This window comes from Ambystoma mexicanum, chromosome 7p, assembly GCF_040938575.1.
Source record: "Ambystoma mexicanum isolate Mex_15411 chromosome 7p, UKY_AmexF1_1, whole genome shotgun sequence".
Taxonomy (NCBI): domain Eukaryota; kingdom Metazoa; phylum Chordata; class Amphibia; order Caudata; family Ambystomatidae; genus Ambystoma; species Ambystoma mexicanum.
In genome coordinates, this window is record NC_090939.1 from 944639132 (window position 1) to 944660887 (window position 21756).

Genomic DNA, 21756 nt, shown 5'->3' on the forward strand with positions numbered 1-21756 from the left:
TTCCGCGAGATCAGAATCCAATTGTGTTTTCTGCTGTTCCGATAAGCACGGTCGTGTAATATCATCTAGGAGTGAGCAGTTCAGTGGAGTTGTCGGGGTGCTATACACGGCAGTGTAGAAGTTAACAAAGGCATCTGCTATTTCGCGATCTGATTTCCACTTCTCGTTCTGTGGGGTAATGATCTCCCTGACATGGCGTTGACCCTCGTCTCTTCTCTCTAGCCAGGCCAGCATTTTGCCCGCTTTGTCGCCATATTCGTAGACCAATGCCCTGGACTCCCAGTGGGCTTGTTTGGCGTTATCTAGCTCAATGTTCTGGAGCCGCTCTCTGGCGTTCTTAAGGGATCTAAGAGTCTCCGGACAAGGATCAACAACATACCTATTCTCGCACTGGCCTATTTCTGCCTCAGCCTCCGAGAACTTCTGGGGCCGCTCTTTCTTTTTATTTATCGTCCAGGTGATTATCTCTCCCCTTAGCACCGTTTTGTAGGCCTCCCACATCGTTACCGGACTATCGACCGTATTATCATTTATTTCGAAATATTTGTTAGTTGTCTCAGTGAGGCGATCAATAAGATCAGGGAAGCCCAGATAGTAACCATTCAACCTCCATGTTTTGGGGGGAACTATACCCTGCATACTCAGTACCAACATTAACGATGAGTGGTCCGAGATGCCTCGGGGGAGCAGTTCTGCGGTCTTTACCCTGTGTACGTTGGTGGTCAGGAGGAAGAGATAGTCTAGTCTGGACAGGGAGCCTTGGGCCCCCGAATGGAACGAGTAACCTTTGGTTCCGGGGTGGAGATCTCTCCACACATCATGGAGACCCAGGGCTGACACAGACCTGGCTAATTTGGTTGGGGTGTTTGGGTTGCGGTATCTGATATGTGTACGGTCCATAGTATTGCACATGACATCGTTGAAGTCGCCCCCCAGGATCCACATGTCAGGATGATGTTTGGCAATGAGGGTAGTTAGTTCATCTAGTAGTTCCTTCCCCAGTCCCGGTGGTGAGTACACTGAAGCAATTGCTATTGTTTCCCCACAGAGTGTACCAAGTGTCATCACGTAGCGGCCCCTGGGGTCTTGTTCTACTGTTATCGGCACAAATGGAATGCGTTTACGTATCAGGATCAGAGTCCCTCTGGACCCCATTGTGTACCCCTCATGTAGTGCAGATCTGTAGTTGGTTCTATGAAAGAAGGTGCAATTGGTCCCTGCCAGATGTGTCTCGGTTATCAGGGTAATATCAGGGGAGCGTCTATTCAGGAACTGCGTGACAAGACGCCGTTTGATCGCGTTCACGTTCCATTTCATCAGCTTGAGGGATCTGGGGCGTTCAGTCGGCGGTGGTCGGGTTAGTGCAGAATGTATCGTGCCGGGTTCATGGACCTTGTGTGACCCAGGAGCAGTAATAGTGTGGAGGTGTTGGATATGGCGGGGGTGTATTAGGACAGCACGTGGCAAGTCGTGTGATCGGTTAGCTGTATAAGTACCCGGCAACTGTAGAACAACATATAAACAACAAAAACTGCGAAAAAAAAAACATTGTAAACATTGTAAATTCCCCATACTCCTCCTCAACATGAAATATCTGTCGCCTGAACTTCACTGACAACCTAAATGATTACATTGCCAGTGCAATTAACTAGTAAACTGTTTCTGTCCCCAGCCGAATAGACTATTAAAGCGTAAGTCGAGCGTTCAGTTGGGTGGGTTCATGGTGGCTGCCGAAAGCAGGTCTTCTTGGCGAAGGTGGGGTGCGGTCACGGATCCCTCTCTGCGAGTTCGAGACCCGCGTTGCTCCATTACACCTTTCATGTTTTGCTGACGTCCCATAGTCAGAGAGGCTCCCCTACAAAAGACACGGATCGGCCCATGTTTGGCTATGTGCACATTGGGTATCAGATTTTGGATGTTAAGGATCTACGTCTTCTCAAGGGTTGTCCTGTGGCTCCGGTGTGGGTTGTCTAGCGGGTCTATCCCGATTTGGTCGGGCTTGTGGTCTTCTTCCGGGGGCCAGGCCGTTTCTCATCCAATCTCCTTCGATATGGTTTTCGGCCCACTTCCAGGCTTCCTGCGGATCAGTGAAATGTACTGTGGTACCGTGGTGCTGAATCCTCAACTGGGCCGGAAAGAGTAATCCATATTTTACATTCATGGAGTGGAGCTTTTTCTTCAGGTGTTCAAATGACTGTCTGGCTTTTTGAACTTCAAGGGTGTAGTCTGGAAAAAAAGCAATCTGTGCACCGTTGTAAGTAACGGTTCCTTTCGTTCGGGCCATTTGCAAAATTGCGTCCCTGTCTCAATAGTTAAGAAGCTTAGCAATTATCGTTCTTGGGGGCGCTCCCGGGATCACCTTCCCTACCGGTATCTGGTGTGCGCGTTCTATGGAAAAGAAATTTGAAAAGGTTCTGGGTGCAAAGAGATCCGCCAGCCATTGTTCCAAGAAGAGTTCGGCACTAGGTTCTTCAGATCATTCCGGCAACCCAAGAATGCCGATATTGTTGCGACGCGATTTGCCCTCACCCTCATCGACTCGTGCTTCCAATGTTTTTAGTCGAGTCATTGCTTGTGCTAGTTGCCGGTGCACACCTCCGAGGCTGTCCTCCACCCCCCGATATCCGTTGTTCCGCCTCTCCAGTTCTGGATGAGAGTTTCTGGAGGTTGTGGTGGAGGAAGGAGACTTCCGCCAAGATGGTATCCATTTATTTATTTGACCTGGGGGCTCGGGATGTCTATTTCGGCGGTCAATTCCACCCATCGATGCTGCGCCTTAAGGGGGTGGGGGAGCCACTGCAGTCCAGGGTCAATGTTCCGACGCCTTCCAAGGTCCGCGTCCTCACACTCGATCCACATAATCTCGGGCCAGGGCCAGGGGGGCTTGCGTCTGTCATGAGCCTCCGTGCCCCAAGCTCCCCCAGCAATGGGTCGGGGGAGGTGCCCGCCCCCGTTCCTCCACCACCTGTTCCCGGCACAGGCCGCTGTTTAGGTGGTGCTGTCCCTCTTCTTACAGCTACTGGGTTGCGGTGGCCATCTTGGCGGGGCCTTGGCGCCCTGTGGGAAAAGATACTGTCGCGTATATCGGGAAAGGTGCTTGAGTCAGGGTTCCAACTTCGGTCGGGGGTGCACCATCCCAATCTGTCACTGTGGGAGTATTTTAGCAGGAATCTGTCCGGCCAAGAAGGATGTTTAGCAGGATGTTTTGGCGATCCACAGGAACAGTCGGGACCCACGTCCTCGCTGCTCACATGCTGGCCACGCCCCCCGCTATTATTCTTGAGATAGCGATATTATGTACAAGCAAATAAGACTGATCGACTCTACAAGTAAGGAAAAAAGACGCGGCTAGAACGATACTCCAAATGCAGACATCTAGGGGAAATGTAACCTCTGTATCACAGGAGATACTCCAGGCTTTTACTGAGTACTACTCTGCATTGTACTCCTCAGAATCCCCAGACAGGGACCTTCAAGAGGCCTACCTAAGATCATGCCTGTTGCAAAGATTAGATCAAAGTAAAAGAGATACCCTGAAGGGAGAGATCACAGAGGACGAGGTTCAGGCTGCGATCAGATCCCTGCCACCGAACAAAGCCCCAGGCCCGGATGGATTCCCTGCAATGTTTTATAAAGCATTTCAAGATACCCTGGTCCCGACAATGACATCTCTCTTTAACTCCTTTACCACCTCGGGGCACATCTCCCGATCCATGGAAGAGGCGAAAGTGGTTCTTTTCCCCAAACCGAATAAAGACAAAACCCAATGTGGCATTAATAAATGTAGACACAAATATTTTTACTAAAATATTAGCCTCTAGGTTTGACAAAAAAAACCTGGGCTGATTCACAAAGATCAAACAGGCTTTATCTGGGAGAGACAAACGTTTGATAACATAAGGCGAATGGGCACCTGATAGAAAAAACAAATAAGAACGGCCTCTCAGCGGGGGTATTGGCCTGGACGCACAGAAGGCTTTCGACCACGTAGGATGTTCATTCTTATTTCTTACCATGCAGGCTATGGAGTTCAGTTCGGGTTTCCTCTACCTGGTTAAAGCCAGCTATGGATCACCAGTTATAAGGCTAGCCATAAACGGGCACATACAGGTATTCAAGGGTACCACACAGGGCTATCCGTTGTCCCTGGTGCTGTATGCGGTATATCTTGAACCCTCATTAGCCAAGATTAGACAAGAGATGGGGGGTCACATTCAGGGGGAAGAGCATAAGGCAACGGCCTTTGCGGACAACCTATTGGTAATGCTGACGGACGTGAACGTTTCACTCCCAAGGTTAACATCACATCTGGGGGATTTTGGCAAAGCGGCGGGTCTGAAGATCAATAACCAAAATTTGAACTAATGATCCTACAGGGGGATGGGCCCACAACCGCTGATCCAATAGATCATGGGCAATTTGTGCAAGCAGATAGAAGCCTCCGATATTTGGGGGTCTAATATGTACAAAGCAAATTACCCTCATCTGTTAGAATCGATAAAGATATGGCTGGATGAGCGTGGCCCCCTTAAAGGAATAGTGCGCTCAAAAATATTATTGCCTTAAAAGATGGGCAATAATCCAAAACATACATTAAACATATTTTTAATGAAAGTTCATATGTAAACTTTTGAGCAAACGAGGCTCAAAGCGTTTACATGGGAGCATACATTTTCCATTTTAGGCAGCCTCCTCAGCTCATGTTAAGCTCTGCCCTGGCGGCACTAAACAAGCAGCAAAAAGCCCCCTACTGTGAGGTTTTGCTTAATACAGCCAGAGCAGAGCTCAACATGAGCTGAGGAGGCTGCCTTCACTTTCATTTTACGTTTTCGGTGCTCCCCAAGCCCAGGGAAGCACAGAAAACATAAAATGAAGGCAAAAAGCAAAGATGCAGCAATTACAAATACAACGTTGTTGTATTTGTGATTGCTGTGGTTGGAAAACCACGGAAATCATAAATACAAGAATGTTGTATTTCTGACTGCGGCGGCATTCGCGTGGAGTCTCCTGGGCTCCCCCAACCCTGAAGGAGCCCAGGAGACTCCAAGCAAAAGGCGCGGCAGTCAGAAATACAACATTGTTGTATTCGTAAATACCGCGGCATTTACAAATACCTCAGGGTTGGGGGAGTCCAGGAGACTCCAAGCGAAAGCCGGAGTAGTGAGAAATACTGTGGCAGCGGCATTCACTTTGAGCCTCCTGGGATCCCCCGGGGGAGCCGAAGAGACTCAAAGTGAAAACCGCTGCAGACAGAAACACAACACAGTTTTATTAACAACCGCTGCGGTTTTAAATACAACAACTTTGTATTTATGTTTGCGGTAGCTTCAACTTGGACCCCAGGGGCCTCCAAGCTGAAGCCACTGCAAACATAAATACAACGTTTTAAAAGCTGCGGTTTTCTTTCTAAGTTTTCTGGGTTCCTCCAGCCTGGAAAACTTAGAAAGAAAACTGCAGCTTTTATATTTGCAGTGCTTATTTAAAAAAAGAAATAAGCACTTACCTAGATGCAGCTTTCCTGCCTGCATTCTCTTGTCTCCGGAACCAATGAAGCAAAAGCCACCCAGTGGTATCTTTTGTTTATTACAGCTGGCTGGCTTTTGCTTCATTAGTGCCGAAAGAGCAGCACAAGAGGCTCATCCATTTCACAAAATGGATGCCTCCTAGTGCTTCAAATTTTTGAGTTTGAGCTTCATTTGCTCAAAACTTTATATAGGGACTTTGTTTAAAAATATGTTTTATATATATTTTTGATTATGGGCCATCTTTTTATCCCAATAACATTTTTGAGCACACTATTCCTTTAATATCTCTTGGCTGGGTCGAATCAATGCTATTAAAATGATAATCCTACCCAGAGTCGTGTATTACTTCCAAGCTCTCCCCCTAGCGGTCCTTTAGAAATTCTTTAAGACCCTCAATAAATTGGTGGGAAATTTCATCTGGCAAGGGAAAAGGCCACGGGTGTCATGGAAAGTCATGACGGCTCCAGTAGGGGGTGGGAAGAATGCGGGTCCTGAATTTCCAGACATATTAGCAAGCAGCCCAGTTAAGGGTTATACGAGAATGGTTTAGCTGGAACCCAGACAAGATTTGGCGATGGATAGATAGGGCAGTGGTGGGCAGGCCACTTGATGAAGTCTTGTGGTATCCAAAAGCGATAGATCCCCCAATATGTACAGAAGACAGAGATGTTCAGTGTTTTACGAATATTTCTTAACTAATGATGGAGAGCCCTGTACACGGTACCCCTTTACGGATACTTTTGTTAACATTAATCACATAAAGTATTAATGTGTTGTTTAGAATGTTACCCAGGATAAATGTTGGTTTCATTCTTTCACATCATTTGTAGTTTTATCATACTGAGTTATCATACTGTTAACGTGTGTCAATTTGTAATCCATTTCATTATTGTTTTTAAAGTAATTCATTTATGAGATTTGATGGTATTATTCTATAACAAAATAAATCGGATTGATCCATTTGGAACGTTGTTTCTGTATGGAGATAATAAAGAACATTAGAAGCAGTGTAAGAGGGGATAAAAACTGATGAAGATTCTTAGACAGTTTCAATTTTACTAGAAATAGACCCCATCTGCAAGTCTTGTTCCATTATTCGCCCTTTTTTATAACACAGATTTGCATTAATATTTTCGTCAACAATAACCTGTGTCAGTTTCCAATCCTCTTATCGAAGCAACACTTTATTAGATGCTTATGAGTAATGGTCATATGCAAACCCTGGATGCTCTTCCTTCACGGTTATCTCAGAGACTCGTGTTGAGCTACAGCTTAACATGGCTCTGACATTTCAGATTTTAAAGCCCTAAAATTCAACATGCCTGCCGTGGAGTTTGCACAAAAAAATACCCACGAATTAAGAGAACATCTGCAGCAGAAAACTGTTACCTGGCACCAGTTGGTACAGGGCGTAAGGGAATGCCTCAGCAATGAAATGTTCTCTTCCAAAGGACTTGGTTTGTGCTCCACATATGTTGACTCAATATCAGGACTACTGTACATGGAAAGCTGCAAACAAGTTTTAAAAAAGTAGTTTAAAAAACAAAACAGATGTTGACAAATCAAAAATAATATTAAAATGTGCCAATGTAAGCTCGTAACCATTTAGACAAGTAGCTCTGTAGTCCAGCATTGGAACCCCTTTCATAGCCTTAAAAGGTAAATAAAAAGGTGATCACAGTACATCATTCTGATCTAAACCAATACTGGCTGTGTTTGTACAATGCCTGTACAAAGGTAGGCAGCAGCGGTCAGCAAAGGGGGATACATCCACATTAGTGGGTGTCAAATGACAGGCCACATTTCACAGTGAAGAAGGGTTTGGCAAACGGTAATTTCAATCAGAATATTCGGGCTGTGAAATTACTCGGACAGGTTCGCTGTTGTATCATGCAGTACCTTATCAGCTAGCTTAGCAGGGTGAATAGGTTTCACATGAAAGCTCACGATAATTTTAGAAACAAATACTATGGGGTAATTAAGAGTTGGGCCGTATGCCGGCTGTAAATCCGCTAGAATACCGCCGAACGGAATTACCGTTACCACCACTTGGTCCAGCGGAATTACCGCCAGATTACAAGTGGTGATGACTGAGTAAATCCCTGTTTTCAAAGACCATTGGACTCTATGGGGCTTTTTCAGCAGAACTACTGCCGAAAATGGGCAGAAATTCGGCGGATTTACCTCCAGCTTTTGGTAATGCAGGTTAATACAGCCGCACTTATCCTGCACCGCCCAACTTGTAAGGACCCAATATGTGTCTTAAAAATGGCTTGTTCTTGTGATATATCTGAAATAATTCCTCGGTATGGATATCAAAAACTATCTTGGAAAGTTGGATTTATCATAGTTTAGCTGATATTGCTACATGCAACATTCCGAGGTAAATGTTTCACTTATCATGAATTTAAAGGCTCAAACAGTGTAGTGCTTAGCATGAAAAGTACCACGTTCCATTCCCTGATAACAGCCGTCTAGGAATTGTAGGGCAGTCACGAAGCAAACATTGTTGGAAAAATGACCTGAACAATGCCAGTATCTTAAAAGTTAAAGAAAAATGCACGCCAATAGCAGAATCTGGAGGCAAGATTCAGCCAATCAGTAAATATGTCAAAATGTCATGAGGTTAACAGCGAAATGGGGAAGAAGAACACCAACTGCATAATCTCCTGAGATTATTTAGATAAATCGATGCGATTCCAACAGATCTACCGTGAGCAACGAGGTACAGTCTGAGTGAGACTGTGATGATCAAACTCTCAGGCGTCAGGAGCCACACTGCTAGACTGTGACAATTGGGTTGTGATGTCAACTCTAGGCTCAGCTGGAGCAGTTAATTGTACCACAGCTCTCTCCCCCACATCAGAGTAATCATAATAATTCTGCAGGACGACCTCTATTTTAGGTACCACTTGTGTTGTTGAGGGAATGGAAGAAAATATAAAATGACTGAAGGATCTCTTCTAGAGAGCGTAAAGAGTCAGCATTTCCTGTTGTCAAAGACATCTACATCTGGATGGCTCTGCCATAAGCACACTTCCTGGAGTTACTGAATTATCACGGACTTTGATATGCAAAACTGATTCGATGTGTCCACAAGTCCCTGACCTTCATACTAAATTGAGATAACATCCCACACGCTCAGAAAAGCGTTCATAATTATAGCTGCCTTATGTGTCAGGTCCTGAAATGGTACCCGTACAGCAAGGATGTGTAGTGTAGATTACGACTAACAGAAAACAAGAGTCAGAAATACAGTTCAACAACTTTACAAGGCAAAGGTGGAGTTGGGGGGAGGGGGGAGGATAGCAACATTTTAATGGCTATTTGGGAATGTGCGCCAAACCCTACAGTGCAAATATGGGTATGAATCGGTCTCAAAGCTGGGGAAGTCTTGCTTAGATTCCACATGTAAAGCTGCAAAAAATGAGCTCATGACAGCGTTAAAAGGTTTACCACTAGACCCTTCGGTTGTTAGCTTTTGGGCGGTCTTGTATCTGCTACACAATGTAAGGAAGAACGACTTACAGAGGCTTGGCTGCGATTGGAAACTCATAGCAAAATGTATAGTGGACATTGGGGTATGCAAGGCCTTCAATACACGCCTTTAACACAAAATCTGGGGAAAACACTTTACCCAGTTGTTCATGAAAGACAGGGATTGGTTAAGTGATGGCATAACTGGAATAGCCTGGGAGTCCACTGAAAGTACATTAGAAGCAAATTCTATGGTCCAAAGTTCACTAGTTAACATCAATCTTATTGAGGTTAAAGAAGCAATTCTGACATTGCCAACTAGTAGGAGCACAGGTTGGGATGGTGTTTTAACTGATATTTTTAAAAGTATTCCGACCTTGTGGGCTCCCCTATTGACAAATGTCTATAACTCCACTGTAACAGACGAAAATATGCCAGCCAGCTAGAAACAGGTAATTATTATACATATATACAGAAAAGGTTAAATAAATGGCCTCATAACATATTGCACAAATTGGTGGAAAGCGCAGACAGTTCAGCAGAGCTGTATGGCAAAATTCTTCATGCCAGATTAATGGACTGGTTTAAAATGAAGGGGATTTGTGCTATAGGTGGGAGGTGGCCGTCCACTCACTTCAGTGGCAGGCAGCACGGACCACCCGTGCGTTTTATTTGAACAGGCGGACTGTGCTGCCTGCCTTTGAGCAGGGGTGCTTAACCCGCTACGCACTTTTCTGTTTGTATGCTGAGCCCTATGGGCTCCGCAACAAAATGTAGCACACAACAATGGTAGGTGGCGGGGTGTCAGAAGTCTGGCCCCATGGCCACCTCATTGCGCTAAGGGTGTCCACACGCTGACTGACCGGAGAGGAGTCCTCTCTTGTCAGTAAGCATGTTCATGCTGTGGAGAGGAGGGGTGGACCATCCAGTCCTGTGTGGCGGAGCAGCCGTGTGGAGTGTGCAAGCAGGTAAGGTAAGTGAATGTATGTATTGTTGTTGAAATGTGTATGTATGTAAGTATGTGCGAGTGTATGTTGGTGTGTTTGTTTTTATGCATGCGTGCATGCAAGGGGGAGTTTGATGTATGAACGTGCTTGTAGGTTGTATGAGAGTGTGTGTGTGTCTGCTTGTATGAAAGGGGGCTGCTCGGGGAAGGACATTCTTTTTTGCTTTACCCTTGATGCACAGTAAAGATACTTACTTCAGGATTAGCCAGTCTAATTATTTCTTACCTTGGTGCAGCACTTTCTTTTACTGGGCATCTTTGATGAAGCAAGCATGATAAGTGTTAAAGGGTGGCATATTTTGGTGCAACAAGTCTAGCTATTATTACTTACTACAGCATTGAATGTTTTACCGTGCATCAAGGGTAAAGTAAAAGATAAGTGTTATTTGTTATGTGGTTAGACTGGCTTACATTTGTACAGCCTGTCTGTGGTATGGCATATTTATTGGCCGAGAGTGCTTACAAATTTATGATTACAGCCACCAAGAAAATATTTTTATACTGGCATATGTTGGGGGCAAAGGCATCATGGAAATGTGTTGAAAAATGCTCCTGCACACGGTTGGTGGCTTGCATCTATTGTGTTTTTTCATGTGCTACCATACAAAACTGATTGCACAATGTGTGGCTTTTTAACCAATTTTTCACCTAAAGCACTGTAAAATGCACCATTTTAAACCCATTATTTTAAACCATCCTAGAACTCCCTGCAGTTGGTTTGTGCTACACCACTACACTTGGTTGCCCCGGCATATTCAGGGCAAACATTTACACCTCTCCAAATAAGAAATTCACCAGCTGTCACTGCGGACATCCAGTATGGTGAGGGCAGGCACTGAGCTGCAGTGTTTGAATCTGTACCTGGCTATGAGTATGTATGTTTTGGGGTGCAGCAAACAGCTTCATTTACCTCTAATGGACATGCCCTCTGCTCTCACTCACGAAGATCGGTCTAGCCTTTAGACAAACTATTTTACACATTCATGGATCTCTACTCAAATGTCAGTTCTTTATAGCAAAAATGAGGGAACTCACTGAACCCTTTGGCATTGAGAAAGGTGTCAGACAAGGGTGCATCTCCCCCCCGCCCCATTAAGTATTTCAATTAGGCAATACACCCTGGTCTCAGCCTAGTATGCAGCACACAGCTGAAATGCTTATTTTATTGTGTCTATAGGTTCAATATTCTGAGTGATATACCACTCATATCACACCCCTTCTCAAAATACCCCAGGTCACAATGGACCAGGAATCAAGCTGGTTGGTAAAGGTAATATTTATTTATTTAATTATTTAAAAATCAAATCAAACATATTCTTTTTAATAGGGAGCAGCAATCACCAATGTGGTGACAATAACAGACAAGAAGTTATGTAAGGCAGTTAAATTCACTTTCAGCAACCCAAAATACAAAACATCAGAGAAAAGAATACTTAGGCTTGTTTGGAAGGATAGCACTTAAGTTAGGATTTCCCCCAGTAATATTCCTCAACCCACAACTAAACAATTCTAAATAGAGATAAGGAAGCAGCAGGTAATCAGGAATAAAAATGAAACAGAATTTGAATACAACCTTCCCTCCCCAAACAAGAGAGAAAAACGGATTTGAAATCTTACACTTTAAAATAACATTCGAAAATGGCTATGTCAAACAATGAATGTGTGCAAAAGTTCTTAAATCAATACAAATTTCTATGGGAATTTCTATGGGAGCAACATTGACAAGATGCAAACAATCGTGAGCTATAGTTTGAGAAAAATTAACCACTTTGAATCTTAAACGAAGTTTGAACATAATTTAAAAAAAATAAAAATAAAAATCACACGTGTAAAACTTTACAGCAACGCGGATTCCCACCTAAGATTTAACCAAACAGTTTTTGAGAAATACGGGTGAAATATACTGATTTTGAGTGAGGTTGGGAGGTAGCTACAGGTCTTAGGTATAATCCAGAGTTGAAATGAAGTCTATAGCTATTAAATTGAGTGAGTTGTGCAATGTGGAATGAGAGGCGTTTTTGGCAAATAAAAGGCGCGAAAAAGAAAACAGAAATCAATTTTTACAAGGATTTTTATGCTCTAGACTAGGGCATTCAGACTAGGTTACCAGATTGAAACACAGTAAGCACTAGAGTTGATCTGCGGAACTAACCCTAGCACCTCTGCGCCCGCCCTGGCAGACCCAGTACAATTACCCGAAGGAGGATTAAGGGTTTAGGAAATCACAGGAAAACATGATTTAAAGAAGTTATCACTAGCGCAAGGAATCAAAGGCAGGGTTTCAAGAATGGTTGTGACAATACCACAGAGATCAGGATAAGGATTGTATGACATAACGATGGGATGGAACAAAACAAGGAAAGGCATGCTATGATTTTCTATGCTTCCTATTAATACTGTGACTCCACTTTAATTGAGGATTTTGGACCATCAAGGGTTCTGGTCATCACACGGATCGGGTCTAACCAAGGACAGCTGGGCAAATCTGGTGGGATAGGGCCAGCTGGGCAGATCTGGGCACTGGACTGCACTTCTATTTACTGGAGACTGGAGATCAGTGGGATGGCGAGTTTGCAGCAGTTTGCATGCATTTAGTAGTAGCAAGCAAGACTGGATCAAAATGCTTCCCTTGGGTTTGTGGGATTGCTTCAGAATTTGACCTAGCTGAAAATGGAGTCAGCAATGCATAGGCCTTGGCTTTGTAATGAAAATCAGGAATCAGGATCAAGGATGAAGAAACCAGGAACAGGACGCCATGCAGAAAATCAGGAAGAAGTCAGGAATCAGTGTGTATGTGTGCTGTCAGGTTACCTTATTTATCCTGTCAAATGACATCACTAAAGTATATGGCAGGGGCAGGCTTAATGTCCACACCCCTGATGCTAGGATTGGGCAGGAGCACAGTTTCCGTCTTGCTCTTCGCTGATTGGATGACAGAAAAGGATGAACAAGTTACTTTCTTACCTGGTAACGTTCTTTCGATGGGATGTTCCCTCCGACGTATTCCACATCTATGACAGGTAATCACCACAGCTGTGCTACTTCGGAAACATTTTCGGCGTCTGAGTCCTACGTCGATACGCTGTCCCTCAAGGGCCTCCGTCGAGCCGACGTCACTGGATGTTATAAGTAGGACGCACAACACCCGTAGCCTCAGTTGTAGTTTTTTCCCCAGAACGTGTGGCACCAATCTTCTGCCAGTATGACTACAGAAAGCCTTGCGGAAACGTAAGCTTCAATCGCATAAGAAATTCTGTAGAGAGGCAGGCTGGTAGGGTGCGATGTGGAATACGTCGGAGGAACATCCCATCGAAAGAACGTTACCAGGTAAGAAAGTAACTTGTTCTTCGAAGAGATTGTGTCCTCCAACATATTACACATCTATGACAGACTCCCAAAGCAGTACCAACGCATAGAGGTGGGAAAAGAATTTAGAATTTTAGAATGCCCAATTAAATTGCACAATAGAGGACTGCCTTGCCAAAGGCCAAATCTTGCCCATGGATAGAATCCAGGGAGTAGTGTTTTAAAAAAGTATGGACAGAGGCCCATGTGGCTGCTTCACAAATGTTACGAATGGGAACACCCCACTGCAGAGCAGTAGAGGCAGCCACACCCCTAGTAGAATGGGACCGTAAGCCTGCCGGAGGGTCCTTACCCGCCAAACGGTAACATTCAGAGATTGTCAAGATAATCCATCTGGACAAGGTCTTAATAACAGCTTGACCCAAACGCCTTCCACCGTATTCTACAAAGAGCTGATCATCCACTCTGACCCGGGACATGCGTGAGATGTAGAAATTTAAAGCTCTCCTAAGATCCAACCTATGGAGCCTCTCCTGTTCCTTACAAGGATGCGGAGGAGGATAGAATGCCGGAAGAATTACCTTCTGGCTCAAATGAAATTCCGACACAACCTTCGGAAGAAAAGAAGGACGGACCCTAAGGGCAACCCTGTCCTTATGGAACACCGTGAAAGGTGGCTTGGCGGATCGTGCCTGGAACTCACTCACTTTGTGAACGGAAGTAACCGCAACCAAAAATGCAGTTTTAAAGGTCAACATTCTCAAAGGACAAGAATGTAAGGGCTCAAACGGAGCTCGGAATTTCAGAACTAAGTTCAAATTCCAACCAGGCACCTGGAAAGGTGACGGTGGGAACACATTAGTTAGCCCTTTCAGAAACGGAGAAATCAAAAGGAATCTTAAAATAAGAACACTCCTCAGAAGAGCGCTTAAATGGACAGCACCGCCAGGTAACCCTTAATGGTACCCACTTGCAGGCCCTTGTGGGCTAACGAAAGCAAAAAAGACAGAACCACAGGAATGGCACATGAAAAAGGATCCACATTCTTTACCCTACACCAGTCGCAGAACTTTCTCCAATGGCAACGGTACAGGGACTTTGTTGCAGGCCTTCTGGCCGAAAGCAACACCTCCATCACGTCTTCAGGGAGGTCCTAATCCTTGCACCTCAACTTTTCAGAATCCAAGCATGAAGGTTGAGAGACTTGACCTCTGGATGGAGAGCCCGACCCCCCATCCTGTGAGAGCAGATCATCTCGGTAGGCAAGACGACGTGGAGGGCAGATGGACATGTCGAGAAGGTCTGGGTACGACGCTCTACTGGCCCAAGCCGGAGCAATGTGGATCATTCAAACCTCCGTAACCTCTGCAGCACTTGCAGAATGACGGGGACTGGAGGAAACGTGTACAGCAGTGGGAAGGCCCACTCCACTACGAACGCGTCCCCCAAGGCTCCTCTTTGTGGAAATTGCCACAAGCAGAATATTTCGCACTTCTGGTTGACACTGGTGGCGAAGAGATCCACTTGTGGGGTCCCCCAAAGGGTGAAGATCTCCAAGAAAACCTCCTGAGCCAGCTCCCACTTGTGAGAGACCGTGCTCTGCCTGCTCAGAGCGTACGCCGCCTCGTTTAAGTCTCCGGCCAGATGAACTGCTGAGATCGAAATTTCCTGCTGGATGGCCCAGAACCAGAGATGCATCGCCTCTCTGCACAGTGGGAGAGACCTTGCGCGCCCTTTTTGTTGAGGTACTGCATGGCCATTGTATTGTCAGTCAGAATCAGGACATTCTTCCCCAGCACAGATGGCAGAAAAGCCTTCAGAGCTAGCCTGATGGCCCTCAGCTCCAACAGATTGATATGGAGTCTGGACTCCGACGGAGACCAACGACTGCCGACTGTCAACTCGTTGGCATGCGCTCCCCATCCCATGAGGGATGCGTCCGTCACAATCGTTACCTCCGGCCAGGGTAGCCAAAATGGAGCCCCCTTCATCAGATTGCCTTCGACAGCCCACCACAGAAGATCCTGGGCGACCAAGGGCGGCACATGAACGGGATCCGACATCCTGCCGGAGGACTGCGACCACTGCATCTTAAGAGCCCATTGCAGAGATCTCATCCGCAACCTGGCCTCTGGCACCAGTAGAATGCAGGATGCCATGAGGCCGAGCAACCTCAAGAACTCGAACGTCAGGAGACTCTGTGCATGTTGAAACTTGTCCACCATCTGCAGAATGTGATGAGCCCTCACCTGGGGGGGGGGGGGTGAACACTGCCCCAGGGATGTGTCGAGCACTGCTCCGATGTACTTTAGCTGCTAGGTAGGTGTCAAGTGGGACTTCTTTAAGTTGAGGGAGAAGCCCAGCCTGTGAAGGGAGTGGCAGGTGACTGACAGATGATCCAGGACTTGCTCAGGAGAGCGCGCCCTGATCAACCAATCGTCCAGGTAGGGGTAGACGTGAATCCCCCCTTTCCTGAGATACGCTGCCACCACCACCATGAGTTTGGTGAAGACCCTCGGGGCGGAGGTCAATCTGAAAGGCAGGACCCGAAACTGAAAATGCGAGTCACCAACCGCGAACCTCAGGTACTTCCTGTGCTTGGGATGAATCGGCACATGAAAGTAAGCATCCTTGAGGTCGAGAGACACCAACCAGTCCTGAAGTTGAAGGGCCTGGAGGACGAGAGAGAGAGTAACCATCTTGAACTTGTTTTCGGGATCAAAAAATATGGGGAATACCATCCCTTGTTCCTCTCCGCTACAGGCACCAGTTCTATGGCGCCTTTCTCCAGCAGGGATTTGATTTCCTGCGCAAGGAGCAGATCCGGACTCTTTAAAGAGAGCTTCTCTGGTGGATTGTCGTGAGGCCTCTGCCGGAAAGGAAGACCGTAGCCATGGGCTATGATCTCCAGAACTCACACATCTGAAGTAATGGCACGCCATTCTACAAGATGCTGCGCCAGCCTTCCCCCAACCAGCGAACCATGGGACATGGCCTCATGACTGAGCTGAAGCGGCTGCGGTAGTGCCTGAGGGCAAAGAGGCAACTGCCCAAGCGGCTTTGGCACCTCAAGTACCCCGTTTTCTACCTCTGGTACTCCTACATTGGCCCCTTTGACTGGTAGCTCCCCTTGATCTACCAAAGGGCGAGTAGTATTGAAAGGAACCTCCCCTCCATTGCTGTCCCCTAGGATGAAAAGGCGGAGGTTGACGTACTGCAGCGCTCAACGACTTCGATGCAGCTTCGGAGGTCTGCAACCTCTCAAGGCTCTCATCAGCCCTGCTGCCAAAAAGATGGTCACCATCAAAGGACATGTTGAGAAGCTGGGACTGTACATCAGGAGCAAACCCCGACTTCCGCAACCACGCAAACCTGCGCATCACGGTGCTCACCGCCATGGACCGGCTGACACAGTCTGCCACGTCTAGACTCGACTGAATGGATTCACACATTGCATCCTTGCCATTCTGAACGAAGGCAAGAAAACCATCCCGTTCCTCCCCTTCGGGAATATGTTCAGCCGCCAAAGATACACAATTCCACAACGTGAGTGAATCTTGCCAAGGCACAAATGGAGTTGGCTGCCTTTAAAGCCATACCCCCAGATGAAAATACTTTCTTCGCCCAACCGTCGAAGCGCTTGTCATCCCCATCAGGATGGATGGTAGGGTACGCCGCCTGCTTCGCTGGGGCCATAGCCGCCTGCACCACCAAACTCTCCGGAGTGGGGTGCAAAGACAAGTAGCCGGGGTCGCCACTGGCTGGACGGTATTTTTTCGGCAACGACTTATTCACTGCTGGGAGACTCTCCGGAGCAGTCCAAGCTGCTGCCACCCTTCTTTGTAAGGTCATATGAAATGGCAGCACCGGGTCAGTGGGTGGACCTCGGTCCAAAATATCTGTCAGGTTATCCTGCAGAAAATCCACAGGTGGAGCAGACCACCCCAAGTACTCCGTCACCCTCGACATGAGACGCCTGTACGAAGACTTGATATGTGTACCAGGCTCAGGCCTGCCAAATTCAACCTCTAGGGAGGTGTCCAGACCACTAGTCTCATGCAAGCATTGACGCAGGTCTTCAATCTGGCTATGACCAGACAACAGTTCGTCAGGAACCTCAGGAGGGACAAACCCTTCCACATCTGACCCTTCATCCACCTCTGAGATATAATCCAAAGGCTGGAATAAATCCCTGGATGAGGGCACAGAAAAAGGTTCAAATACAGGCCTCACCGATTTACTCAGGGCCTTCCTCGGAACTTCCACCCTCCTCTGGGGTACCTCCGGTAAAGCCTCCACAAAAGGCGTTGAAGGCGTCGACAGAATCAGCGTCGACGTCGAGCGAGGCGCTGACGTCTTCGACAACGGCTTCGAGGCCAGAGCCCCAGGCGTGTGCTTCGACGGCCTCGCCGTTGATGGCATCAATGACTTCCTCGGAGCCGGAGGTCCGAGAGAGTCCCTCGACAGACATGGCGTCGATGTCTTCTTAGAAGACCTCACAGGCTCCAACGGTCTTGAGGGCGTCGAGGACCGGGATCTGGAGCGCGCATGGCTAGAGCGAACCACTTTGTCCGATCAGGACCTCGACGGCTCTCGATGATCGCGCCGACCGCTCAAGCCCGAAGGTGTGCGAGCGGTGGCCATAGCGCATTCCTTGCCGGCTTCTCTCGAAGGCACAGACGGAACGGAGCCCTGCGATTCAAAAATCGCCATCATCTCCTTGCGAAATGCGTCCCATTCTGCCAGAGATTAATGCTTGTTGGGACAAGCTGCCCGCCATCTGGCGGAGTCCTCGAACGAGGAAGGCGACCGGTGACAGTGCTTCTGAGAGTGCCTAGAAGAGGCAGAGGAGTGGTGGGAACCACTGCGGGACTGAGAGCCCCTGGACTTGCGCCGATGTGGAGAGTCGCCCCTCGAATCATCGGTTGAAAGCCCAGCGGATTTCGACTTTTTGGCGTTTGGATCTTCTTGCGCTGCCGCAAGGCCTTCGACGTCAAAGACTGGAATTCATCGCAGTCATCGGTGGCGTGGTCCTCGCTGAGGCACCAGAGACAGACATCCTGCGGGTCTGTAAGCGACATCTTGGAACCGCAGTCCCGACACTTCTTGAAGCCTGACCGCGGGGTAGAAGAAGACGAAGACATGATACTTCACAAAAAACCAAGTTGGAAGAACCGATTCAATCAGAAGAACCACCGAGGGGCACCAAGATTCCGAAGCGAACACGTTCGCGGAAAAAACTGAACTGAGGCTATGGGGGGTCGTGCGTCCTACTTATAACATCCGGTGACGTCGGCGCGACAGAGCGCCTCGAGGGACAGCGTATCGACGTCACCGACATAGGACTCTAACGCCGAAAATGTTTCCAAAGCAGCACAACTGTGGTGATTACCCGTCATAGATGTGGAATACGTCGGAGGACACAATCCCTTCGAAGTCATGTTTATGGGATGATTTTTACAATGACTAGAAAAGGACCTCTCCTAGCCACTGGAACCAAATTCTAACTTTCCCACGAATACATATTTATGTAGTTATGACCTCTAAGAAAATCAATCAGATACTGTCAGGTCCAGTCTTGAATCTTCCGGCAGGAGTGAAGCTGGCCCACCAGACACCCCTCCCCCCCCCCCCAAGTCTGCCTGCCTAACAGTCTCTTAGCAGAAATAACTACCAAGCTGGCAAACCCAAGGGTAAAGGGGAATGGAGAAATTAAAAAATACAGTGGCTCTCACTGACGCCCTCTGGTATTGGATTAGATGCCTCAGTGTCTGTGAAATCTAAAAAACAACAATTTGTATGTTAATATCTGTTCGACCTTACTCCTTTAATTACTTTCTAATTGCCCACCCTCCTCCTTAATACCTGCTGTCTATGCCCGCTTGCTGATAGGCTTCCTTAATTTGTTGCAGTTGAATTACAGTAGCTCCTCTGTTCTGTAAACCCTATTATCAGGAATCTTTTCTGTAAATCTTCTTAATATAACTGCTCAGACTTAAGTTGAAGAATTCACTCTCACTCTTTCTTATTAGTGGTGAAATTCAATTATGTCTTCAATTGTCTGTTCAATCTGCTTCTCTTGCAAAATTTCTTGATTTTGTCTTTTATATCTGTTCTTTCACTTCTACTCGCAATTATACTGCTATTTAACTTTCTGTTTACTTTGTTTTCTAATTCAATACCAAGTTAAATGATAAATAATATTTAAGAAATAACTTCAATTTTAACTTCTTTCCTTTTCTTGTTGACTACTCAGAACTATTAATCTGTAAACTTGATTTCTTCCGTGCTTCATATAATATTAATTTACATTCTGACATCCGCCGGCTCTGAGTTCGTTTTATTCCGATTCAAACTTCTTTTGACGGACTTGAAAGACGCTCGCGCGGCACGTAGACGACGTGCAAAGGTCCTTTCCTCGAATGAAGTCCGAATGAGGAATACGCGAGACGAAGGAAACCGCAATGAACTGATTTTATTAAACAAATACTGGGTTAGTGTTTGATTCAAAAGTTCATTACTCGATTGATCGCTGAACGCAAGTATAAATACTTAACCCGCGCTACTGTTAATACATTAACACGCACATATGTTAAATCATTACACGCGCACTCAGCATTACCAAGACAGTTGTGTATTTACGCGAGCACAATTGCAGATTTCAAAGTTGCTCAAATAAATCTTCAATTACAAATTCTTGTCATTTAAAATCTTTTCCTAAAGAATTATTTCATTTTTAAGTTCAGAACATTTTAACTACAATAAAAAGTTCTTGAAAGTTCAGAAAAGTAACTTAGCTTGCTTCTTCTGTCTTCTTCCTTCTGCTTCGTAAAATGACTCAAATTACATTGGCAGCTACTGTAGATTAACTTCTCATAAGGTTTGTCTCTGGTTCTAAGCTTACTGAGTTACTTTAATTATCAAATATACAGAGCTACAGAAACTGCGACCTGTCTTTAGTGAAACTCGAATGAAAGGCAGTTTAGAACTCCAGTAAGAATTCCCAAATAACTCACCATTCATCTCCTCCAATCATTGTTGCTGAATGGAAACTCCATCTTGCTTTGGGGAAACAAAGGCCTCCTGATCGTTTCATTAAGGGCAATTTAAATAGTTTAAATCTTATCCAAAACATAACCCAAAACATCAGTTTGCAAAGGTTTTAATTTAAAATGGTTATTTGAGAATTCTAAAAGTGAATGTTTACCTGGACCTTTTAAGTGAGTGTTTTGTGTAAGTAAATACTTTTGGAATTCTAGAAATGTACCATGGGGTGCTTTTGTAAGTATGTGTCTTTGAAATTCTAAAGCTATACCATGGAATCCTGACACATACACAGGTTGCATATTTTGTGGGACACATTTCAATACAACTCCCAAGTCTGTGGGACCTGGTTTAGTCTTTCTGCTACATTTTGGCAATTTTAGCCATGAAATATTTGGCCTAACATTTCCCAATTTTGTACATAGATGCGCTTTTACTCCTAGAATATGTGTATAAAATGTTATATTTGCAGCATTAATACTTTTCGCGTAATCGGTCATTCTTTATAATTTATGTTCCTTATGCAGTAGTGTTACGCTCACCAGGACCCCACAGGAGCGTCGAACGGAACTGGACTGCCACGGACTCCACCAGCGTGATCGTAGTGTGGTGATGGCTGACTGGACTGGCCCTCCTAGTTTCGTCTGCTTGACCCATAGGAATAATCTCCTAAAGGTAGGGGAAAAAGGATTTAGCCACCCGTGGGCGAGAGGATGCATGCACTCAATTGTTCCCCACTGAACACCTCCTGTATTCCCTTTCACTAGTCTCACCTTATTGTTTGAAAAGATGAGCTCTCCATCCTGCGTGGGGGGCAGGGGCACGTAGAAAACCAGTTACTTCACTGGTCTGAAGGAGTTGGGCGAGTTCCAGACAACTGATGACTCCGGGGTAAGTAGCATATAGTTCTTTAGAGTTCAAAATGTCTGTTATTCACTCTTGCCCCTCTTTTCTCCCCTTTTTCTTGCAGCTTGAGCCGAAGGATGATCACCTCATTGTATTTCCCAAACTGTCCGGTGCAAAATAATGATCCAAATATATTTAACTTACAACCTTTTGTCTCCCTACAGGTGCGGCGTAAGAAGAAATGGTGTGCAGAAGAAGAATGCCTCGGGCGATGAACTGAAGTAGGTATCTTGCGAAGAAAGAAGATTGTCCTTGTTGGCTATTGGCTCACCTTGTTATTTGTTTTGACTTTTCAGATGCCAGGATTTCGGCGACGAGGCGATGGAGACTGCGCCGGGTCGCGGAGATGCTGTGAAGACTGGCGAGTATGGCGCGGCAGCTGGTGAAGCGACGCGTTTGAATTTAGGGTCTCTTTCCCGATTCAATGGTGCGGCAGCTCTGAGAACTGCTGATGATAAAAAGGTAATGTCCTTGTTCTAACTTTTCCTTCTT

General features: G+C 46.0%; 1 protein-coding gene across 6 annotated transcripts in view; it reads right to left on the reverse strand.

Annotated features, from left to right (window-relative positions):
* Positions 1-21756, reverse strand: part of APOO (apolipoprotein O) — a 1477911-nt gene that overhangs the window by 1179733 nt on the left and 276422 nt on the right. For all 6 annotated transcript variants that reach the window (XM_069637277.1, XM_069637272.1, XM_069637274.1 and 3 more), the window contains one exon: positions 6915-7034. In XM_069637277.1, coding sequence (XP_069493378.1) covers positions 6915-7034 — 120 coding nt within the window. The remainder of the gene's footprint in view (positions 1-6914; positions 7035-21756) is intronic.